General features: G+C 47.3%; 1 protein-coding gene and 1 long non-coding RNA gene across 3 annotated transcripts in view; one reads left to right on the top strand and one right to left on the bottom strand.

The window, feature by feature from the left end:
* LOC118382491 (TBC1 domain family member 15-like) overlaps positions 1-21,361 on the top strand; it is a 104,454-nt gene extending 83,093 nt beyond the window's left edge. Inside the window, exons 15-22 of the mRNA XM_052513390.1 lie at positions 1,035-1,132; positions 1,606-1,722; positions 17,622-17,708; positions 18,694-19,701; positions 19,860-20,063; positions 20,221-20,272; positions 20,304-20,484; positions 20,614-21,361. Of these exons, the coding sequence (XP_052369350.1) occupies positions 1,035-1,132; positions 1,606-1,722; positions 17,622-17,708; positions 18,694-18,918 (527 nt within the window). The 3' untranslated portion in view covers positions 18,919-19,701; positions 19,860-20,063; positions 20,221-20,272; positions 20,304-20,484; positions 20,614-21,361. The remainder of the gene's footprint in view (positions 1-1,034; positions 1,133-1,605; positions 1,723-17,621; positions 17,709-18,693; positions 19,702-19,859; positions 20,064-20,220; positions 20,273-20,303; positions 20,485-20,613) is intronic.
* Positions 5,122-7,134, bottom strand: LOC127927262 (uncharacterized). 2 transcript variants are annotated; one of them, XR_008126719.1, is made up of 3 exons: positions 6,144-7,134; positions 5,746-6,015; positions 5,122-5,647 (listed from the first exon to the last, which is right to left on the bottom strand). It is a non-coding gene; the product is annotated as an uncharacterized LOC127927262 (long non-coding RNA). The 2 variants fall into 2 exon arrangements; XR_008126720.1 differs by having other exon boundaries at positions 5,746-5,809; positions 5,874-7,134.
* Positions 21,362-21,623: the final 262 nt, after the last annotated feature.

Here is a 21,623-nt window from a genome sequence, read left to right on the forward strand (position 1 = left end):
ATAAACCAAGTCAATTCAATAATATGTAAATTAAATGTGTTATTTATCTCTTTAATTTGAGCTGGAAAGGTTAGATTGAGGGCAGGAAGAGAACGACAGTGATGGACGGGATTGTCTTTTGGGGGGGCGGGGGGAAGAAGAGATAGAGAGGGGACGTAAGAGGCTTAAGGTCTACGATTGGTTGACTTTAATTTACGAGGCTCCACTTCCTCACTATTGATATTCCTTCAGCTCCTTGATCAGAGATGCTCACAACTCTGACACATTCCGAGTGGATTTAACCCCCTCAGGGATGGTTGGATCTATGCCCAATGGCTTTTCAGCTCATGATGTCTACAGGCAATACCTGAGATGTTGTCGGGTTCCCTTCATGCTAACCTTATGTTAGAGGCTACCTGTACTTCTGCTAACCTTGTGTGTTTGTGTGTCTCCGTCTTAGTGGCCCAGGACTCTGGTCACCTGTACTTCTGCTAACCGTGTGTGTGTCTGTGTGTCTCCATCTTACAGTGGCCCAGGACTCTGGTCACCTGTACTTCTGCTAACCTTGTGTGTGTGTGTGTGTGTGTGTATCTTACAGGGGCCCAGGACTCTGGTCATCTGTACTTCTGCTAACCTTGTGTGTGTGTGTGTGTGTCTCCATCTTACAGTGGCCCAGGACTCTGGTCACCTGGACTTCTGCTAACCGTCTGTGTGTCTCCATCTTACAGTGGCCCAGGACTCTGGTCACCTGTACTTCTGCTAACCTTGTGTTTGTGTGTGTGTCTTACAGGGGCCCAGGACTCTGGTCACCTGTACTTCTGCTAACCTGTGTGTGTGTGTGTGTGTGTGTGTGTATCTTACAGGGGCCCAGGACTCTGGTCACCTGTACTTCTGCTAACCTTGTGTGTGTGTGTGTGTATCTTACAGGGGCCCAGGACTCTGGTCACCTGTACTTCTGCTAACCTTGTGTTTGTGTGTGTGTATCTTACAGGGGCCCAGGACTCTGGTCACCTGTACTTCTGCTAACCTTGTGTTTGTGTGTGTGTATCTTACAGGGGCCCAGGACTCTGGTCATCTGTACTTCTGCTTTCGCTGGCTCCTGATTCGTTTCAAGAGAGAACTGAGTTTCCCTGATGTCCTGCGTCTTTGGGAGGTGAGTCACAGACATTCAAGGCGTTTACCGTTAATCAATCGTCTGTTCTCTAATGATCGATCAGCCCACACAGTCAATCCAGCCAATCAATCAAAGAGGCCAATCAGTCATTACAGTGAGCACTTGATCAATCAGTGGCCTCTCTCTGTCCCCTGACTCTCTGATCCTGCTGCTCCTCAGTCTCACCACCACCTCTTCTCCTGCTCTCCTCCTCCTCCTCCTCCTCCTCCTCCTCCTCCTAACTCCCCATAGATGAATCAGTAACCTGATTAAAAGGCCCGTGGTTTAGTTTTAATTTCATCATCTCTCCATTTCGTCCAGAGGCATTGCGAGGAAACACAAGCCAATTAGCATTAATTTAATTATGTTTCACAGAATCACAACAATTAGTTTGATTTATCAGACATAATGATGCAGATACTGTATCTCTCTCACACACACACCGACTCTGATAGTCTCTGGGTTGACTTCAGGTAATGTGGACCGGGCTGCCGTGCCAGAACTTCCACCTGCTGGTGTGCTGTGCCATCCTGGACTCAGAGAAACACCAGATTATGGAGAAACAATACGGCTTCAATGAGATCCTCAAGGTGTGTGTTCTTACGTTTTGTCTGTATGTGTGTGTTCACTTGTATCTGTCTCTGTGTGAGTGCAAGGTTGGTTGGGGTCAACATTACACTAAATATGACCTGCCCTACCTCCTAAAATAGAAAGGGTCCTTTTAACTCCTATCAGAGGAGAGTAGGGTGGGGGGGAGAGAAGAGAAGAGGAGAGTGGGAAGAGAAGAGGAGAGTGGGGGAGAAGAGGAGAGTGGGGGAGAGGAGAGGGGGGAGAGGAGAGTGGGAGAGGAGAGTGGGGGGAGAAGAGGAGAGTGTGGGGGGAGAGAAGAGGAGAGTGTGTGGGGGAGAGAAGAGGAGAGTGTGTGGGGGGAGAGAAGAGGAGAGTGTGTGGGGGAGAGAAGAGGAGAGTGTGTGGGGGGGAGAGAAGAGGAGAGTGTGTGGGGGAGAGAAGAGGAGAGTGTGTGGGGGGAGAGAAGAGGAGAGTGGGGGGGGGAAGAGGAGAGTGGGGGGGGGGAGAGAAGAGGAGAGTGGGGGGGAAGAGGAGAGTGGGGGGGAAGAGGAGAGTGGGGGGAGAGGAGAGGGGGGGGGGGAGGAGAAGAGGAGAGTGGGGGGGGGAGAAGAGGAGAGTGGGGGGAGAAGAGGAGAGTGGGGGGGAAGAAGAGGAGAGTGGGGGAGAGAAGAGGAGAGAGGGGGGGGAGAGAAGAGGAGAGTGGGGGGGGAGAAGAGGAGAGTGGGGGGGGAAGAGGAGAGTGGGGGGGAGAAGAGGAGAGTGGGGGGAGAGAAGAGGAGAGTGGGGAGGAGAGAAGAGGAGAGGGGGGAGGAGAGAAGAGGAGAGTGGGGGGGAGAAGAGGGAGAGTGGGGAGGAGAGAAGAGGAGAGGGGGGAGAAGAGGAGAGTGGGGGGAGAGAGAGGAGAGTGGGGGGAGAGAAGAGGAGAGTGGGGGAAGAGGAGAGTGGGGGGAGAAGAGGAGAGTGGGGGAGAGAAGAGGAGAGTGGGGGAGAGAAGAGGAGAGTGGGGGGGGAGAAGAGGAGAGTGGGGGAGAAAAGAGGAGAGTGGGGGAAGAGAAGAGGAGAGTGGGGGTAGAGTCGGGGGGAGAAGAGGAGAGTGGGGAGGAGAGAAGAGGAGAGTGGGGAGGAGAGAAGAGGAGAGTGGGGGGAGAGAAGAGGAGAGTGGGGGGAGAGAAGAGGAGAGTGGGGGGGGAGAGAAGAGGAGAGTGGGGAGGAGGGAAGAGGAGAGTGGGGAGAAGAGGAGAGTGGGGGTAGAGTCGGGGGAGAGAAGAGGAGAGTGGGGAGGAGAGAAGAGGAGAGTGGGGGGAAGAGAAGAGGAGAGTGGGGGGAAGAGAAGAGGAGAGTGGGGGGAAGAGAAGAGGAGAGTGGGGGGAGAGAAGAGGAGAGTGGGGAGGAGAGAAGAGGAGAGTGGGGAGAAGAGGAGAGTCGGGGGAGAGAAGAGGAGAGTGGGGAGGAGAGAAGAGGAGAGTGGGGAGGAGAGAAGAGGAGAGTGGGGAGGAGAGAAGAGGAGAGTGGGGAGGAGAGAAGAGGAGAGTGGGGAGGAGAGAAGAGGAGAGTGGGGGGGAAGAGAAGAGGAGAGTGGGGGGAGAGAAGAGGAGAGTGGGGAGGAGAGAAGAGGAGAGTGGGGAGGAGAGAAGAGGAGAGTGGGGAGGAGAGTCGGGGGAGAGAAGAGGAGAGTGGGGAGGAGAGAAGAGGAGAGCAGCAGTGGTGCTGGTGTAACGGATGTGAAACGGCTAGCTTAGTTAGCAGTGGTGCTGGTGTAACGGATGTGAAACGGCTAGCTTAGTTAGCGGTGGTGCTGGTGTAACGGATGTGAAACGGCTAGCTTAGTTAGCGGTGGTGCTGGTGTAACGGATGTGAAACGGCTAGCTTAGTTAGCGGTGGTGCTGGTGTAACGGATGTGAAACGGCTAGCTTAGTTAGCGGTGGTGCTGGTGTAACGGATGTGAAACGGCTAGCTTAGTTAGCGGTGGTGCTGGTGTAACGGATGTGAAACGGCTAGCTTAGTTAGCGGTGGTGCTGGTGTAACGGATGTGAAACGGCTAGCTTAGTTAGCGGTGCGCGCTAAATAGCGTTTCAATCGGTAACGACACTCGCTCAGAGACCTTGAAGTAGTAGTTCCCCTTGCTCTGCAAGGGCCGCGGCTTTTGTGGAGCGATGGGTAACGATGCTTCGAGGGTGACTGTTGTTGATGTGTGCAGAGGGTCCCTGGTTCGCGCCCAGGTATGGGCTAATGATAGGTCTGGGAATCTCTCTAGAAATATAGGCTGATGTTATCAGGAGTTATCTTGGCTGTGTCATGTACATGATAGCCTGTAAGGATGCTTAGAACGGTTTTAAATCATTCAACATTTTACCTTGAGGTTACTTCCTGATGTGATCACAGCTGTTCTTTCTGCAGTTGGTAGACAGCTAGTAGATGGTAACCATGGAGACCTTGCAGGCTCTATCTATACAGTAGCTAAAACACCAGGTGGGAGACAGTTGGTAGACAGCTAGTAGATGGTAACCATGGAGACCTTGCAGGCTCTATCTATACAGTAGCTAAAACACCAGGTGGGAGACAGTTGGTAGACGGCTAGTAGATGGTAACCATGGAGACCTTGCAGGCTCTATCTATACAGTAGCTACAACACCAGGTGGGGGAGGGAGGTGGCAGTAGATAGGGGGAGAAAGAGAGTGGGGAGAGCGAGGGAGGGGGTTTAGGGAGGGAGAGAAAGGAGGGAAAGAGAGTGGTGAGAGAGAGAGGGGGGTTTAGGGAGGGAGAGAGGGAGATAAAGTAGGAAGAGAGAGAGGGAAAGAGAGTAGTGAGAGAGAGGGGGGGGGGGTTTAGGGAGGGAGAGAGGGAGATAAAGTAGGAAGAGAGAGAGGGAAAGAGAGTAGTGAGAGAGAGGGTTTAGGGAGGGAGAGAGGGAGATAAAGTAGGAAGAGAGAGAGGGAAAGAGAGTAGTGAGAAGAGAGAGAATGGGCTTTACACTGTGTTTTTCTGATGTCTGAAGGAAGCAGTTAATTATCACCTAGCAGGAGCATGTGGTCTTCTAACTAACAGGCTTTCACTGCCTAGTCACATTACAACACGTGTGTTATATCCACACAGAACACTGGTTTTCAGTGTTGGAGTGTTTATCCGTGTCATCACTTTAGCACAAGGACGGGCAACTTCGGTGGGGTGGGGGCCACCAAAAACCTCATCACGAGCGGCCGCAGTGGCTCGCTGGTCTGCATACCTACATTCATGTTCACACATGCAGTCAGAGCTGGCTCTAGCATTTTGGAGGCCCTAAGCAACATTTTGTTGGGGGGCCCCTGCCACTTTGTGGGCAAAACGTTTTTTTTTAGCTGCCCCCCCCCCTCTTGAAAGCCGGAGAGAGAAAGTTTGACACATTTTGCCATGGACATGTTGCAGTGAGAAAATAACCAACAGCCCACCACAAGTTTTTAATACATTTGCAAAAATTTCTAAACAGTTTTTTTTTGTCATTAAACTGTTTGTTTTTTTTGGTCATTATTTATTTTTTAGTTTACCTTTTTAACTAGGCAAGTCAGTTAAGAACAAATTCTTATTTACAATGACTGGTCTCGGAACAGTGAGTTAACTGCCTTGTTCAGGGGCAGAACGACAGATTTTTACCTTGTCAGCTCGGGGATTCGATCCAGCAACCTTTCGGTTACTTGTCCAACACTTTAACCACTGGGCTACCTGCCGCCCCATACGATGATCACACCATTTCCATTTATTACAGGACACTGATAATAACTTGTCCACGGGACCTGTTGACTCCTGTTTCAACTTTCTCCTTCTGGTTCCTGAGAGATAATACCTTGTCCACGGGACCTGTTGACTCCTGTTTCAACTTTCTCCTTCTGGTTCCTGAGAGATAATACCTTGTCCACTGGACCTGTTGACTCCTGTTTCAACTTTCTCCTTCTGGTTCCTGAGAGATAATACCTTGTCCACTGGACCTGTTGACTCCTGTTTCAACTTTCTCCTCCTGGTTCCTTGACTTCTGTTTCAACTTTCTCCTTCTGGTTCCTGAGAGATAATACCTTGTCCACTGGACCTGTTGACTCCTGTTTCAACTTTCTCCTTCTGGTTCCTGAGAGATAATACCTTGTCCACTGGACCTGTTGACTCCTGTTTCAACTTTCTCCTCCTGGTTCCTGAGAGATAATACCTTGTCCACTGGACCTGTTGACTCCTGTTTCAACTTTCTCCTTCTGGTTCCTGAGAGATAATACCTTGTCCACTGGACCTGTTGACTCCTGTTTCAACTTTCTCCTTCTGGTTCCTGAGAGATAATACCTTGTCCACGGGACCTGTTGACTCCTGTTTCAACTTTCTCCTTCTGGTTCCTGAGAGATAATACCTTGTCCACTGGACCTGTTGACTCCTGTTTCAACTTTCTCCTTCTGGTTCCTGAGAGATAATACCTTGTCCACTGGACCTGTTGACTCCTGTTTCAACTTTCTCCTTCTGGTTCCTGAGAGAGTGACGGCACAACACTTGCAAAGTAAAACTAAACACCAAAACACAACAGCATTAACAACGTGTTAAGATAGACATGACAACATTTTTTATATATGCCATTTATCAGACGCTTTTATCCAAAGCGACTTACAGTCATGTGTGCATACATTCTACGTATGGGTGGTCCCGGGAATCGAACCCACTACCCTGGCGTTACAAGCGCCATGCTCTACCAACTGAGCTACAGAACCACCTACATGAGGACTTTCACCCCATCTTCACCATCAGAACACAGGTTCAGAGAGCGGTTCCCAAGCGCTGGCATCCTCACTTTGCTCCCCATCTCCTTCTCTGTCACCTGGTAGGCAGGTCACCTGGTAGGCAGGTCACCTGGTAGGCAGGTCACCTGGTAGGCAGGTCACCCGGTAGGCAGGTCACCCGGTAGGCAGGTCACCCGGTAGGCAGGTCACCTGGTAGGCAGGTCACCTGGTAGGCAGGTCACCTGGTAGGCAGGTCACCTGGTAGGCAGGTCACCTGGTAGGCAGGTCACCTGGTAGGCAGGTGCGTAGCCCTAATCAATGCTACATCCTCTTCAGGTAACTCGGCACTAGACTTTCACATGAATGCCTCCAACATGTTGTTTAAAGTACCATCTTTCCTTTTCATCTGATCCATTAACCAATAAAGCAGCTCACCCAACTATGGTGTTTAAAGTGTCTCCCAGACCCAACCCATCTGTTTACAGTGTCTCCCAGACCCAACCCATCTGTTTACAGTGGCTCCCAGACCCAACCCATCTGTTTAAAGTGGCTCCCAGACCCAACTATGGTGTTTAAAGTGGCTCCCAGACCCAACCCATCTGTTTACAGTGGCTCCCAGACCCAACCCATCTGTTTAAAGTGGCTCCCAGACCCAACTATGGTGTTTAAAGTGGCTCCCAGACCCAACCCATCTGTTTAAAGTGGCTCCCAGACCCAACCCATCTGTTTAAAGTGTCTCCCAGACCCAACCCCTCTGTTTAAAGTGTCTCCCAGCCCAACCCATCAGTGTCTCCCAGACCCAACCCATCTGTTTAAAGTGTCTCCCAGACCCAACCCATCTGTTTAAAGTGTCTCCCAGACCCAACCCCTCTGTTTAAAGTGTCTCCCAGCCCAACCCATCTGTTTAAAGTGTCTCCCAGACCCAACCCATCTGTTTAAAGTGGCTCCCAGACCCAACCCATCTGTTTAAAGTGTCTCCCAGACCCAACCCATCTGTTTAAAGTGTCTCCCAGACCCAACCCATCTGTTTAGTGTCTCCCAGACCCAACCCATCTGTTTAAAGTGTCTCCCAGACCCAACCCATCTGTTTAAAGTGACTCCCAGACCCAACCCATCTGTTTAGTGTCTCCCAGACCCAACCCATCTGTTTAGTGTCTCCCAGACCCAACCCATCTGTTTAAAGTGTCTCCCAGACCCAACCCATCTGTTTACAGTGTCTCCCAGACCCAACCCATCTGTTTAAAGTGTCTCCCAGACCCAACCCATCTGTTTAAAGTGTCTCCCAGACCCAACCCATCTGTTTAAAGTGTCTCCCAGACCCAACCCATCTGTTTACAGTGTCTCCCAGACCCACCCCATCTGTTTAAAGTGTCTCCCAGACCCAACCCATCTGTTTAGTGTCTCCCAGACCCAACCCATCTGTTTAAAGTGTCTCCCAGACCCAACCCATCTGTTTAAAGTGTCTCCCAGACCCAACCCATCTGTTTAAAGTGTCTCCCAGACCCAACCCATCTGTTTAAAGTGTCTCCCAGACCCAACCCATCTGTTTAGTGTCTCCCAGACCCAACCCATCTGTTTAAAGTGTCTCCCAGACCCAACCCATCTGTTTAAAGTGTCTCCCAGACCCAACCCATCTGTTTAAAGTGTCTCCCAGACCCAACCCATCTGTTTAAAGTGTCTCCCAGACCCAACCCATCTGTTTAAAGTGTCTCCCAGACCCAACCCATCTGTTTAAAGTGTCTCCCAGACCCAACCCATCTGTTTAAAGTGTCTCCCAGACCCAACCCATCTGTTTAAAGTGTCTCCCAGACCCAACCCATCTGTTTAAAGTGTCTCCCAGACCCAACCCATCTGTTTAAAGTGTCTCCCAGACCCAACCCATCTGTTTAAAGTGTCTCCCAGACCCAACCCATCTGTTTAAAGTGTCTCCCAGACCCAACCCATCTGTTTAAAGTGTCTCCCAGACCCAACCCATCTGTTTAAAGTGTCTCCCAGACCCAACCCATCTGTTTAAAGTGGCTCCCAGACCCAACCCATCTGTTTAAAGTGTCTCCCAGACCCAACCCATCTGTTTAAAGTGTCTCCCAGACCCAACCCATCTGTTTAAAGTGTCTCCCAGACCCAACCCATCTGTTTAGTGTCTCCCAGACCCAACCCATCTGTTTAAAGTGTCTCCCAGACCCAACCCATCTGTTTAGTGTCTCCCAGACCCAACCCATCTGTTTAAAGTGTCTCCCAGACCCAACCCATCTGTTTAAAGTGTCTCCCAGACCCAACCCATCTGTTTAGTGTCTCCCAGACCCAACCCATCTGTTTAAAGTGTCTCCCAGACCCAACCCATCTGTTTAAAGTGTCTCCCAGACCCAACCCATCTGTTTAAAGTGTCTCCCAGACCCAACCCATCTGTTTAAAGTGTCTCCCAGACCCAACCCATCTGTTTAAAGTGTCTCCCAGACCCAACCCATCTGTTTAAAGTGTCTCCCAGACCCAACCCCATCTGTTTAAAGTGTCTCCCAGACCCAACCCATCTGTTTAAAGTGTCTCCCAGACCCAACCCCTCTGTTTAAAGTGTCTCCCAGACCCAACCCATCTGTTTAGTGTCTCCCAGACCCAACCCATCTGTTTAAAGTGGCTCCCAGACCCAACCCATCTGTTTAAAGTGTCTCCCAGACCCAACCCATCTGTTTAAAGTGTCTCCCAGACCCAACCCATCTGTTTAAAGTGTCTCCCAGACCCAACCCATCTGTTTAGTGTCTCCCAGACCCAACCCATCTGTTTAAAGTGTCTCCCAGACCCAACCCATCTGTTTAAAGTGTCTCCCAGACCCAACCCATCTGTTTAAAGTGGCTCCCAGACCCAACCCATCTGTTTAGTGGCTCCCAGACCCAACCCATCTGTTTAAAGTGGCTCCCAGACCCAACCCATCTGTTTAAAGTGTCTCCCAGACCCAACCCATCTGTTTAAAGTGTCTCCCAGACCCAACCCATCTGTTTAAAGTGTCTCCCAGACCCAACCCATCTGTTTAGTGTCTCCCAGACCCAACCCATCTGTTTAAAGTGTCTCCCAGACCCAACCCATCTGTTTAAAGTGTCTGTTTAAAGTGTCTCCCAGACCCAACCCATCTGTTTAAAGTGTCTCCCAGACCCAACCCATCTGTTTAAAGTGGTCCCAGACTCCCAGACCCAACCCATCTGTTTAAAGTGTCTCCCAGACCCAACCCATCTGTTTAGTGTCTCCCAGACCCAACCCATCTGTTTAAAGTGTCTCCCAGACCCAACCCATCTGTTTAAAGTGTCTCCCAGACCCAACCCATCTGTTTAAAGTGTCTCCCAGACCCAACCCATCTGTTTAAAGTGTCTCCCAGACCCAACCCATCTGTTTAAAGTGTCTCCCAGACCCAACCCATCTGTTTAAAGTGTCTCCCAGACCCAACCCATCTGTTTAGTGTCTCCCAGACCCAACCCATCATCCCATCTGTTTACAGTGACCCAGACCCAACCCATCTGTTTAAAGTGTCTCCCAGACCCAACCCATCTGTTTAAAGTGTCTCCCAGACCCAACCCATCTGTTTAAAGTGTCTCCCAGACCCAACCCATCTGTTTAAAGTGTCTCCCAGACCCAACCCATCTGTTTAAAGTGTCTCCCAGACCCAACCCATCTGTTTAAAGTGTCTCCCAGACCCAACCCATCTGTTTAAAGTGGCTCCCAGACCCAACCCATCTGTTTAAAGTGTCTCCCAGACCCAACCCATCTGTTTAAAGTGTCTCCCAGACCCAGACCCAAGTGTCCCATCTGTTTAAAGTGTCTCCCAGACCCAACCCATCTGTTTAAAGTGTCTCCCAGACCCAACCCATCTGTTTAAAGTGTCTCCCAGACCCAACCCATCTGTTTAAAGTGTCTCCCAGACCCAACCCATCTGTTTAAAGTGTCTCCCAGACCCAACCCATCTGTTTAAAGTGTCTCCCAGACCCAACCCATCTGTTTAAAGTGGCTCCCAGACCCAACCCATCTGTTTAAAGTGGCTCCCAGACCCAACCCATCTGTTTAAAGTGTCTCCCAGACCCAACCCATCTGTTTAAAGTGACTCCCAGACCCAACCCATCTGTTTAAAGTGGCTCCCAGACCCAACCCATCTGTTTAAAGTGGCTCCCAGACCCAACCCATCTGTTTAAAGTGACTCCCAGACCCAACCCATCTGTTTAAAGTGACTCCCAGACCCAACCCATCTGTTTAAAGTGTCTCCCAGACCCAACCCATCTGTTTAAAGTGGCTCCCAGACCCAACCCATCTGTTTAGTGTCCCAGACCCAACCCATCTGTTTAAAGTGTCTCCCAGACCCATCTGTTTAAAGTGTCTCCCAGACCCAACCCATCTGTTTCTGTCTCCCAGACCCAACCCATCTGTTTAGTGTCTCCCAGACCCAACCCATCTGTTTAAAGTGTCTCCCAGACCCAACCCATCTGTTTAAAGTGACTCCCAGACCCAACCCATCTGTTTAAAGTGTCTCCCAGACCCAACCCATCTGTTTAAAGTGTCTCCCAGACCCAACCCATCTGTTTAAAGTGTCTCCCAGACCCAACCCCATCTGTTTAGTGTCTCCCAGACCCAACCCATCTGTTTAAAGTGTCTCCCAGACCCAACCCATCTGTTTAAAGTGGCTCCCAGACCCAACCCATCTGTTTAGTGTCTCCCAGACCCAACCCATCTGTTTAAAGTGTCTCCCAGACCCAACCCATCTGTTTAAAGTGTCTCCCAGACCCAACCCATCTGTTTAAAGTGTCTCCCAGACCCAACCCCATCTGTTTAAAGTGTCTCCCAGACCCAACCCATCTGTTTAGTGTCTCCCAGACCCAACCCCATCTGTTTAGTGTCTCCCAGACCCAACCCCATCTGTTTAGTGTCTCCCAGACCCAACCCCATCTGTTTAAAGTGTCTCCCAGACCCAACCCATCTGTTTAGTGTCTCCCAGACCCAACCCATCTGTTTAAAGTGTCTCCCAGACCCAACCCATCTGTTTAAAGTGTCTCCCAGACCCAACCCATCTGTTTAAAGTGTCTCCCAGACCCAACCCATCTGTTTAAAGTGTCTCCCAGACCCAACCCATCTGTTTACAGTGTCTCCCAGACCCAACCCATCTGTTTAAAGTGTCTCCCAGACCCAACCCATCTGTTTAGTGTCTCCCAGACCCAACCCATTTAAAGTGTTTAATCTGTTTAGTGTCTCCCAGACCCAACCCATCTGTTTAGTGTCTCCCAGACCCAACCCATCTGTTTAAAGTGTCTCCCAGACCCAACCCATCTGTTTAAAGTGTCTCCCAGACCCAACCCATCTGTTTAAAGTGGCTCCCAGACCCAACCCATCTGTTTAAAGTGGCTCCCAGACCCAACCCATCTGTTTAAAGTGTCTCCCAGACCCAACCCATCTGTTTAAAGTGTCTCCCAGACCCAACCCATCTGTTTAAAGTGTCTCCCAGACCCAACCCATCTGTTTAAAGTGTCTCCCAGACCCAACCCATCTGTTTAAAGTGTCTCCCAGACCCAACCCATCTGTTTAAAGTGTCTCCCAGACCCAACCCATCTGTTTAAAGTGTCTCCCAGACCCAACCCATCTGTTTACAGTGTCTCCCAGACCCAACCCATCTGTTTACAGTGTCTCCCAGACCCACCCCATCTGTTTAAAGTGACTCCCAGACCCAACCCCTCTGTTTAAAGTGTCTCCCAGACCCAACCCATCTGTTTAAAGTGTCTCCCAGACCCAACCCATCTGTTTAGTGTCTCCCAGACCCAACCCATCTGTTTAAAGTGTCTCCCAGACCCAACCCATCTGTTTAAAGTGTCTCCCAGACCCAACCCATCTGTTTAAAGTGTCTCCCAGACCCAACCCATCTGTTTAAAGTGTCTCCCAGACCCAACCCATCTGTTTAAAGTGTCTCCCAGACCCAACCCATCTGTTTAAAGTGGCTCCCAGACCCAACCCCTCTGTTTAAAGTGTCTCCCAGACCCAACCCGTCTGTTTAAAGTGGCTCCCAGACCCAACCCATCTGTTTAGTGGCTCCCAGACCCAACCCATCTGTTTAGTGTCTCCCAGACCCAACCCATCTGTTTAAAGTGTCTCCCAGACCCAACCCATCTGTTTAGTGACTCCCAGACCCAACCCATCTGTTTAAAGTGGCTCCCAGACCCAACCCATCTGCATGTCTACAGTGGAATCTAGTCTTTCTCTCTCATTCGCTCCACTTCCTCTGTCATCTTCAAGCTCACACATTATGCAACTGGACCTCACTTCACGGGAGAACTGTAAACCCACTGAGGAGAGACATGACGGTCTTTACTGCTGCAGGTACTGTGGACCAGAACAACACTGTCCCAACACCTCCGCCTGGTGTATCTTGATGTACACTCAATCTCCAGAATTCAGCCCGTGCCCTCGGTTATCTCCTGCTCCTCATGTGCCGCTTCCAGCTGGGAATATACACACTGCAACGCACCGGTCATTTCCTGATAACATAGACTCTCCCATTATGGCCAGATCACGAATTTGTGACGTGAATAACAGCCCCCGGTACTCCCATCAGTCCCCCAGTTACCAGCTACCAAGCCATGTGACATGAGTCCTCATAAACTGATATCCTAACAATGCTACTAAAGTAACTACTGTTATTACTAACATGACCCCTGACCTTAACCTCCTCCACTTACTGTCCTGAGAATAACTACTGCATGTAATCTGTCAAGCGTTCACCGGCTGTTAGAAATGAGGAATGGGTAATGACGTTGGCCCTCACAACCTCGCAACTTCACAACCTCGCAACTTCACAACCTCGCAACCTCACAACCTCGCAACTTCACAACCTCACAACCCCACAACCTCACAACCTCACAACCTAACAACCTCACAACCTCACAACCTAACAACCTCACAACCTAACAACCTCACAACCTCACAACCCACAACCTCACAACCTCACAACCTCACAACCTCACAACCTCACAACCTAACAATCACAACCTCACAACCTCACAACCTAACAACCTAACAATCTAACCTCACAACCTCACAACTTCACAACCTAACAACTTCACAACCTCACAACCTAACAATCTCACAACCTAACAACCTCACAACCTAACAACCTCACAGGTTTCTGGAAAGTTGACAATAGTGTCCTCAATGCCAACACGATCTCTGCTACTCTCACCATGATCCGGGTTTGTGTAATAGTCTCTATATTGGGCACAGTTAGCTGTCCTCCCTCTCCTACGAGCCATCTCCTGTAACAACATACACAGTCTCTGTGGATGATCCCATTCTATCACCCCCATCACCTTCCATCCCACTTAAGTCTGATGTAAACATTCTGTCACCTTCCATCCCACTTAAGTCTGATGGTAACATTCTGTCTCAATCACAGGCCCCGTGTGTACCTCACTTCCTGCTACAGATACATTCTGTCTCAATCACAGGCCCCATGTGTACCTCACTTCCTGCTACAGATACATTCTGTCTCAATCACAGGCCCCATGTGTACCTCACTTCCTGCTACAGATACATTCTGTCTCAATCACAGGCCCCATGTGTACCTCACTTCCTGCTACAGATACATTTACACACACATCATTCCATCTAACCCGTAACACTATAGTCACTAGTCCTAATGCACCTCTACATCTATAAACATACTAAAACATTCCTAAATCAATGAGTCGATATTACCTCAGTCCCTCCTCTGGAACAATGATCAGTCTTATGTTCCACGACACCTAAAAACCTATTGACTTGAACAGGGAAGAGAGAAAGAGTGTGTTTAATAATTCACACCACCCTTGATGCTACTAGGACTGGGGACAGAACCGTCCCTCCGTTACGTTCTATGGCCTTGTGATACTGGTCTCCATGCCGTCTCCTTCGTTTTCATCCTTGGCTGTTATCGCAAGACACCGACTATGAACCTTGTGTGCAATTAATTATACCGTATCGTCCAGCAATCTGAATGTATGATGCGATGTAACATGAATATTCTGATGACATTGGAAAACAAAAGAGAACAGAAATGGTTGACCCGAGCGATCATCCAGTGAGTTCTCCAATAACCTCCCTCTCGGAGGACACTTAAAGATAAGGTTTCTAGAGCCTTCCTGGGGTCTAATACATTTTTAGCAGTGCCCCCACTCCTCCAGTTTGAGAGCAACTCTCTCTCTCACTGTAGCCGAATCATAACTAAAACATTTTTATAAATTATCCAACCCAAATTTAGAATGGACAGTCCTTAGTGCTTTACTTTGTCTTCTCAGACTAGCACACATCATCCCGGTTAGAATGTACATTTATAAATGGGAACTTTTTACTGTCGGTAATAACTCTTCTCATTACAGCCCCCCTTTGTCCCTGTTTTCCTGTATCTCAATGCGTACTCAGTCTAAATTGTTCAGTGTGTAGACCTCCCTTCTCCCGGCACTTATCATTCTAGCGTCTTCTTCAGATGGCGTATTTTACTGGCTACCTCTCTGAAGAGTTGCCAGGTCAGGGAGTTGGAACCCCAACACTCCCTTATTTTACTGGCTACCTCTCTGAAGAGTTGCCAGGTCTGGGAGTTGGAACCCCAACACTCCCTTATTTTACTGGCTACCTCTCTGAAGAGTTGCCAGGTCAGGAGTTAACACCTAACCCACTCGGGGATAACTTTCTAAGGTTACCAACCTCTCTGAAGTAGAACTCATCCCAATCTGGTGAAATTGGTAACAATCAAATCAGAATCCAGTAATAAGTAATGAAATCAGCAATACACACATCACAATCCATTTGGGGTAACTGTCAACCCACATTAACATATAGCCTAGTGGTTAGAGCGTTGGACTAGTAACCGGAAGGTTGCGAGTTCAAACCCCCGAGCTGACAAGATACAAAATCTGTCGTTCTGCCCCTGAACAGGCAGTTAACCCACTGTTCCTAGGCCGTCATTGAAAATAAGAATTTGTTCTTAACTGACTTGCCTTGTTAAATAAAGGTCAAATAAAATAAAATATGAGCAGACTGAACAAAATACATGTGTATATTTACCCAAAGACCAGGACCCTGGGAACTGATCGTTTCCACTTTGAACACATGGTTCACATCATGAATCACATGTTGTTAACACACTGCATGTTAACTCAAAAATAAACCAATTCCAATACCTAATCATCTTGGAATTACAATTCTTGATAATTGTTTATTTATTAACCTTTATTTAACTAGGCAAGTCATAACTCCATAAGGAAATTAATGGTACCTCATTAAGTAATGGTAGAATAGAGACGAGTGTTTCTCGTTCATTTTGTCATTAAATCCCACATGTCCCCTTCATTGATCAAACACCACTATGTAAAATGTTCCTGTCCTGCTGCTCTCTAGAGGATTGGTTGTTGCTCTCTAGAGGATTGGTTGTTGCTCTCTAGAGGATTGGTTGTTGCTCTCTAGAGGATTGGTTGTTGCTCTCTAGAGGAGTGGTTGTTGCTCTCTAGAGGAGTGGTTGTTGCTCTCTAGAGGATTGGTTGTTGCTCTCTAGAGGATTGGTTGTTGCTCTCTAGAGGATTGGTTGTTGCTCTCTAGAGGATTGGTTGTTGCTCTCTAGAGGATTGGTTGTTGCTCTCTAGAGGATTGGTTGTTGCTCTCTAGAGGATTGGTTGTTGCTCTCTAGAGGATTGGTTGTTGCTCTCTAGAGGATTGGTTGTTGCTCTCTAGAGGATTGGTTGTTGCTCTCTAGAGGATTGGTTGTTGCTCTCTAGAGGATTGGTTGTTGCTCTCTAGAGGATTGGTTGTTGCTCTAGAGGATTGGTTGAAGAGGTGGGAGGACATTGAAACCCCACCTCTCAAGGAGAGGTAATTAATCCTTCTCACCCCCCTCCCTCCAAAGAGCTTTATTGGTTTCCACTGGATGCTTTGTAAGTCGCTCTGGATAAGAGCGTCTGCTAAATGACTTAAATGTAAATGTTGTTGCTCTCTAGAGGATTGGTTGTTGCTCTCTAGAGGATTGGTTGTTGCTCTCTAGAGGATTGGTTGTTGCTATTTTGAAAAAGATGGAAACGCTCGTATAGCGTCATTTCCTCCGACTGCAGCAGGCTTCATTCCTACTTTACACTCATTCTTCCAATGTCCGATAGCTCCCTGTTTATAGATGTGGGACAGTCTGCCTACGCTTAAGTATTTTGTTTGCTACTCAAAACCAGTCTGAACGTCAACATTGAGTTCCTCTGTCCAGTGTCTGTGTTCTTTTGCACATCTTCATCTTTTCTTTTCATTGGCCAGTCTGAGATTTGGCTTTTTCTTTGCAAATCTGCCTAGAAGGCCAGCATCCCGGAGTCGCCTCTTCACTGTTGACGTTGAGACTGGTGTTTTGCGGGTACTATTTAATGAAGCTGCCAGTTGTGGACTTGTGAGGCGTCTGTTTCTTCAAACTAGACACACTAATGTACTTGTGCTCTTGCTCAGTTGTGCACCGGGGCCTCCAACTCCTCTTTCTATTCTGCTTAGAGTCGGTTTGCGTCGTTCTGTGACGGGAGTAGTACACAGCGTTGTACGAGATCTTAAGTTTCTTGGCAATTTCTCGCATGGAATAGCCTTCATTTCTCAGAACAGGAATAGACTGACGAGTTTCAGAAGAAATTACCATTTTGAGCCTGTATTTGAACCCACAAATGTTGATGCTCCAGATACTCAACTAGTTTAAAGAAGGCCAGTTTTATTGCTTTTTTAAAATCAGATCAATAGTTTTCAGCTGTGCTAACATAATGGCAGAAGGGTATTCTAATGATCAATTAGCCTTTTTTAAATGATAAACTTGGATTGGCTAACACAACGTGCCATTGGAACACAGGAGTGATGGTTCCTGATAACGGGCCTAATTTAGATATTCCATTAAAAATCATCCGTTTCCAGCAACAATAGTCATTTACAACATTAACAGTGGCAACACTGTATTTCTGATCAGTTTGATGTTATTTTAAATGGACAAAAAATGTGCTTAAAAATAAAAAAAGAAACAAAAAAAATTGATTTTTAAGTGACCCCAAAGTTTTGAGCGGTAGAATATGTTTTAGTGATCTGCCCGCAGGCCGTCAGTTACCCATCTCTGCTTTAGCAAATCACCGATCAAAGAATGTTCTCCCTTCCTCTGTTCTTCTTCTTTTCTCCCTCCTTCTTTTCTCCCTTCCTTCCAGCTCATAAATGAACTGTCGATGAAACTGGACATCAGGGCCATCCTCAACAAAGCTGAAGCTATATGCCTGCAGCTGAAGAGTTGTAAGGTATGTATCCCAAGATAGGACATCTATCTATCTTCAGAACGTTTGTGCTTCCGGTATATTCTGAAATACAATGCATGGGTTTTGAGAAGCTCGCCCATCCGGCTCGAAGGAACATGGTAAATAATGGAGGGTTTGCCGAGTGTGGAGAGGGAAAGGAAATGGGATACAATTGGTTTGTGCTGTTTCCAGTAGAAGGGTGTGAAGGGGGTTTTCAACACAACCCTCGTTAACTTGTTTGTTTAGTCCGACAATATCTTTATAGAATTGACCCAACAGTGGTAGAAACACACAGGGGGTATGAATGAATGCAGTCGAATCTAACCCTCATTCAAAAAACCTGTGACATATATGTTTTTAATATTTATTTTTATTTATTTTATTTAAAAAAATAAGAAAACTGTGTAGGATTTCCCCAACTTGGTGGTATAACTATATACACAAGGTGTGTGAATAAATGCAGTTGAAACTAAACCTCGTTAAAACTGTGTCTGTGACACACGTTTTTAATAGTTTCCTCTGATGATATCCTTGTAGGATGTGTCCAACTCCGTGGCAGAACATTAGATACCTTCAGTTTGTTCCTGTATTCTGAAACACTTACTGAACTTGCTACTCTTTTTCTCAAATGTCTTTTTACTGTTGATTTATTTCTTTACTTACACACACACATTTTTTTTCTCGCACCATTGGTTAGAGCCTGTAAGTAAGCATTTCACTGTAAGGTCAACACCTGTTGTATTCAGCATTTCACTGTAAGGTCAACACCTGTTGTATTCAGCATTTCACACCTGTGACAAATAAACCTTTGATTTGATTCAACACCTGTTGTACTATATTCATAACACTCTTATATTCACTCTTCAACACCTTGTTGCTAATTCACTCTTCAACACCTTGTTGTACCTATATTCATAGCTAACACTCTTCAACACCTTGACCTATGGTTCTAACCAGATCTTTAACCTGATGTTTATTATCTGTGTAGGATTTGCCCAACTCCGTGGTTGAGATGCTTGGATTCAACAGCACAGACACTGAGTCATCATCCCAGTCAGAGGACACTGAGAGAACGGACAGACCGGACTCTCCCGAACCTTCTACACCGTCAGACGACCAGCAGGACTTAGTCTCTGAGTACAACCCCAGCGGCAACAACGGACACTTACGGGACGCAGCGCGTGACGTTTACAAATTAGCCTACATATCGTAGCCAGCCTGGCGAACAGTAGTCGCTCGTCCAGTGAGAGATTTGGTTCTGGTGGCTGAGACGAGGCTCACAGCCTGGTGAAAAAGGTGGATTGCCTCTCTCCCACCTCAATTTTTGTAATGATTCTCTGTCTGTTATTCATCTAATTTTTCTTGTCCGAGGGTGGTCTTTGAGTTTTTAGGATATTGTTCCTTATTACCCCTGACTATAAGGTATTTAGTGTTCAGCAGATTGTTCCTTATTACCTTGTTAATCGCTCCTGAATCGTGTGAATAGTCAAATGTAATGCTGAAGTAGTTGACATTTAAATAAGAGGTGGAAGGGCTGAGGAATGGATAAGGTTTTATATTAACAGGGCTTATTATATCTCACTGTAGTATTCAGCTAATAGGAGCCCTGCTGTAGGTGTAATTCAATTAGAACTATTTCATGAAGATGTGGTTGTATTATCTCAAGGCAAGGCCCCTCTCCTCTACCAACTGAAAATGATTTTCTGCCCTGCAGCCTATTGCCATGGATTTTCCACAGTGTACAAAACATTAAGAACACCTGATCTTTACATAACATAGACTGACCAGGTGAATCCATGACATAGACTGACCAGGTGAATCCATGACATAGACTGACCAGGTGAATCCATGACATAGACTGACCAGGTGAATCCATGACATAGACTGACCAGGTGAATCCATGACATAGACTGACCAGGTGAATCCATGACATAGACTGACCAGGTGAATCCATGACATAGACTGACCAGGTGAATCCATGACATAGACTGACCAGGTGAATCCATGACATTTAGACTGACCAGGTGAATCCATGACATAGACTGACCAGGTGAATCCATGACAGACTGACCAGGTGAATCCATGACATAGACATGACCAGGTGAATCCATGACATAGACTGACCAGGTGAATCCCATGACATAGACTGACCAGGTGAATCCATGACATAGACTGACCAGGTGAATCCATGACATAGACTGACCAGGTGAATCCATGACAGACTGACCAGGTGAATCCATGACATAGACTGACCAGGTGAATCCATGACATAGACTGACCAGGTGAATCCATGACATAGACTGACCAGGTGAATCCATGACAGACTGACCAGGTGAATCCATGACATAGACTGACCAGGTGAATCCATGACACTTAGACTGACCAGGTGAATCCATGACATAGACTGACCAGGTGAATCCATGACATTAGACTGACCAGGTGAATCCATGACATAGACTGACCAGGTGAATCCATGACATCCATGACATAGACTGACCAGGTGAAGACTGACCAGGTGAATCCATGACATAGACTGACCAGGTGAATCCATGACATAGACTGACCAGGTGAACAGACTGACCATGACAGACTGACCAGGTGAATCCATGACAGACTGACCAGGTGAATCCATGACATAGACTGACCAGGTGAATCCATGACATAGACTGACCAGGTGAATCCATGACATAGACTGACCAGGTGAATCCATGACATTAGACTGACCAGGTGAATCCATGACATAGACTGACCAGGTGAATCCATGACATAGACTGACCAGGTGAACCCATGACATAGACTGACATTCCAGGTGAATCCATGTGACATAGACTGACCAGGTGATCCATGACATAGACCAGGTGAATCCATGACATAGACTGACCAGGTGAATCCATGACAGACTGACCAGGTGAATCCATGACATAGACTGACCAGGTGAATCCATGACATAGACTGACCAGGTGAATCCATGACATAGACTGACCAGGTGAATCCATGACATAGACTGACCAGGTGAAAGCTATGATCCCTTATTGATGTCACTTGTTAAATCCTCTTCAATCAGTGTAGATGAAGGTGGAGGAGACCTGGTTAAAGAAGGAGTGTTAATCCTTGAGACATGGATTGTGTACCATTCAGAGGGTGAAGGGTCAAGACAAAATATCTAAGTGCCTTTGAAGGGGGTGTGGTAGTAGGCTCCAGCCACACCAGTTTAAGTGTGAAGAACTGCTACGCTGCTGAATTGACACAACTGTGGGAAACACTGGAGTCAACATGGGCCAGCATCCCTGCGGAACGCTTTCGACACCTTGTAGAGTCCCACGTCCCGATGAATTGAGGCTGTTCTGAGGACAAAAGGGGATTGCAACTCAATATTAAGAAAGTGTTCCTAATGTTTTGTCCACTCAGTGGTTTTCTATGCCGCTGACATCTGACTGAAAGAGACATGATTTATATTGAAAAAATGTCATTTTGTTTCTGAATCCATATTGTTAGTCGTACTAGAATGTGTGGGTTGGCATGGCGATAATGTATGTACAAGTAATTAGATGTCTGTTCCTCTGGACTGGAGGTTCCCAGAAGTTGCTTCAACAAACACCCAACCTTACAGCAACGTTTTTTTTTTAAATGATGTAGAGTTCATGCTTATTTTTTTTAAAGAAGCTGGCCACCCTGAACCATGAGGCCTTTTTTACTAGGCAAGTCAGTTAAGAACAAATTATTATTTCGAATGACGGAATGGGGAGGGAACTCTTACCTTCTCATCCAATGGGTTTTAAGAAGGAGGTGAGAAGAGAGGATGCGAAGAATCAAGGAAAACAATGAAGGTTCTCTCCATGTCTCAACTGGCGTGGCCAGTCTGTTCACAGTTCCACATATCCTGTGGCTCGAAATATAACTAAATGAACCATAATGTCC

This window comes from Oncorhynchus keta, unplaced genomic scaffold, assembly GCF_023373465.1.
Source record: "Oncorhynchus keta strain PuntledgeMale-10-30-2019 unplaced genomic scaffold, Oket_V2 Un_scaffold_1044_pilon_pilon, whole genome shotgun sequence".
Taxonomy (NCBI): Eukaryota; Metazoa; Chordata; class Actinopteri; order Salmoniformes; family Salmonidae; genus Oncorhynchus; species Oncorhynchus keta.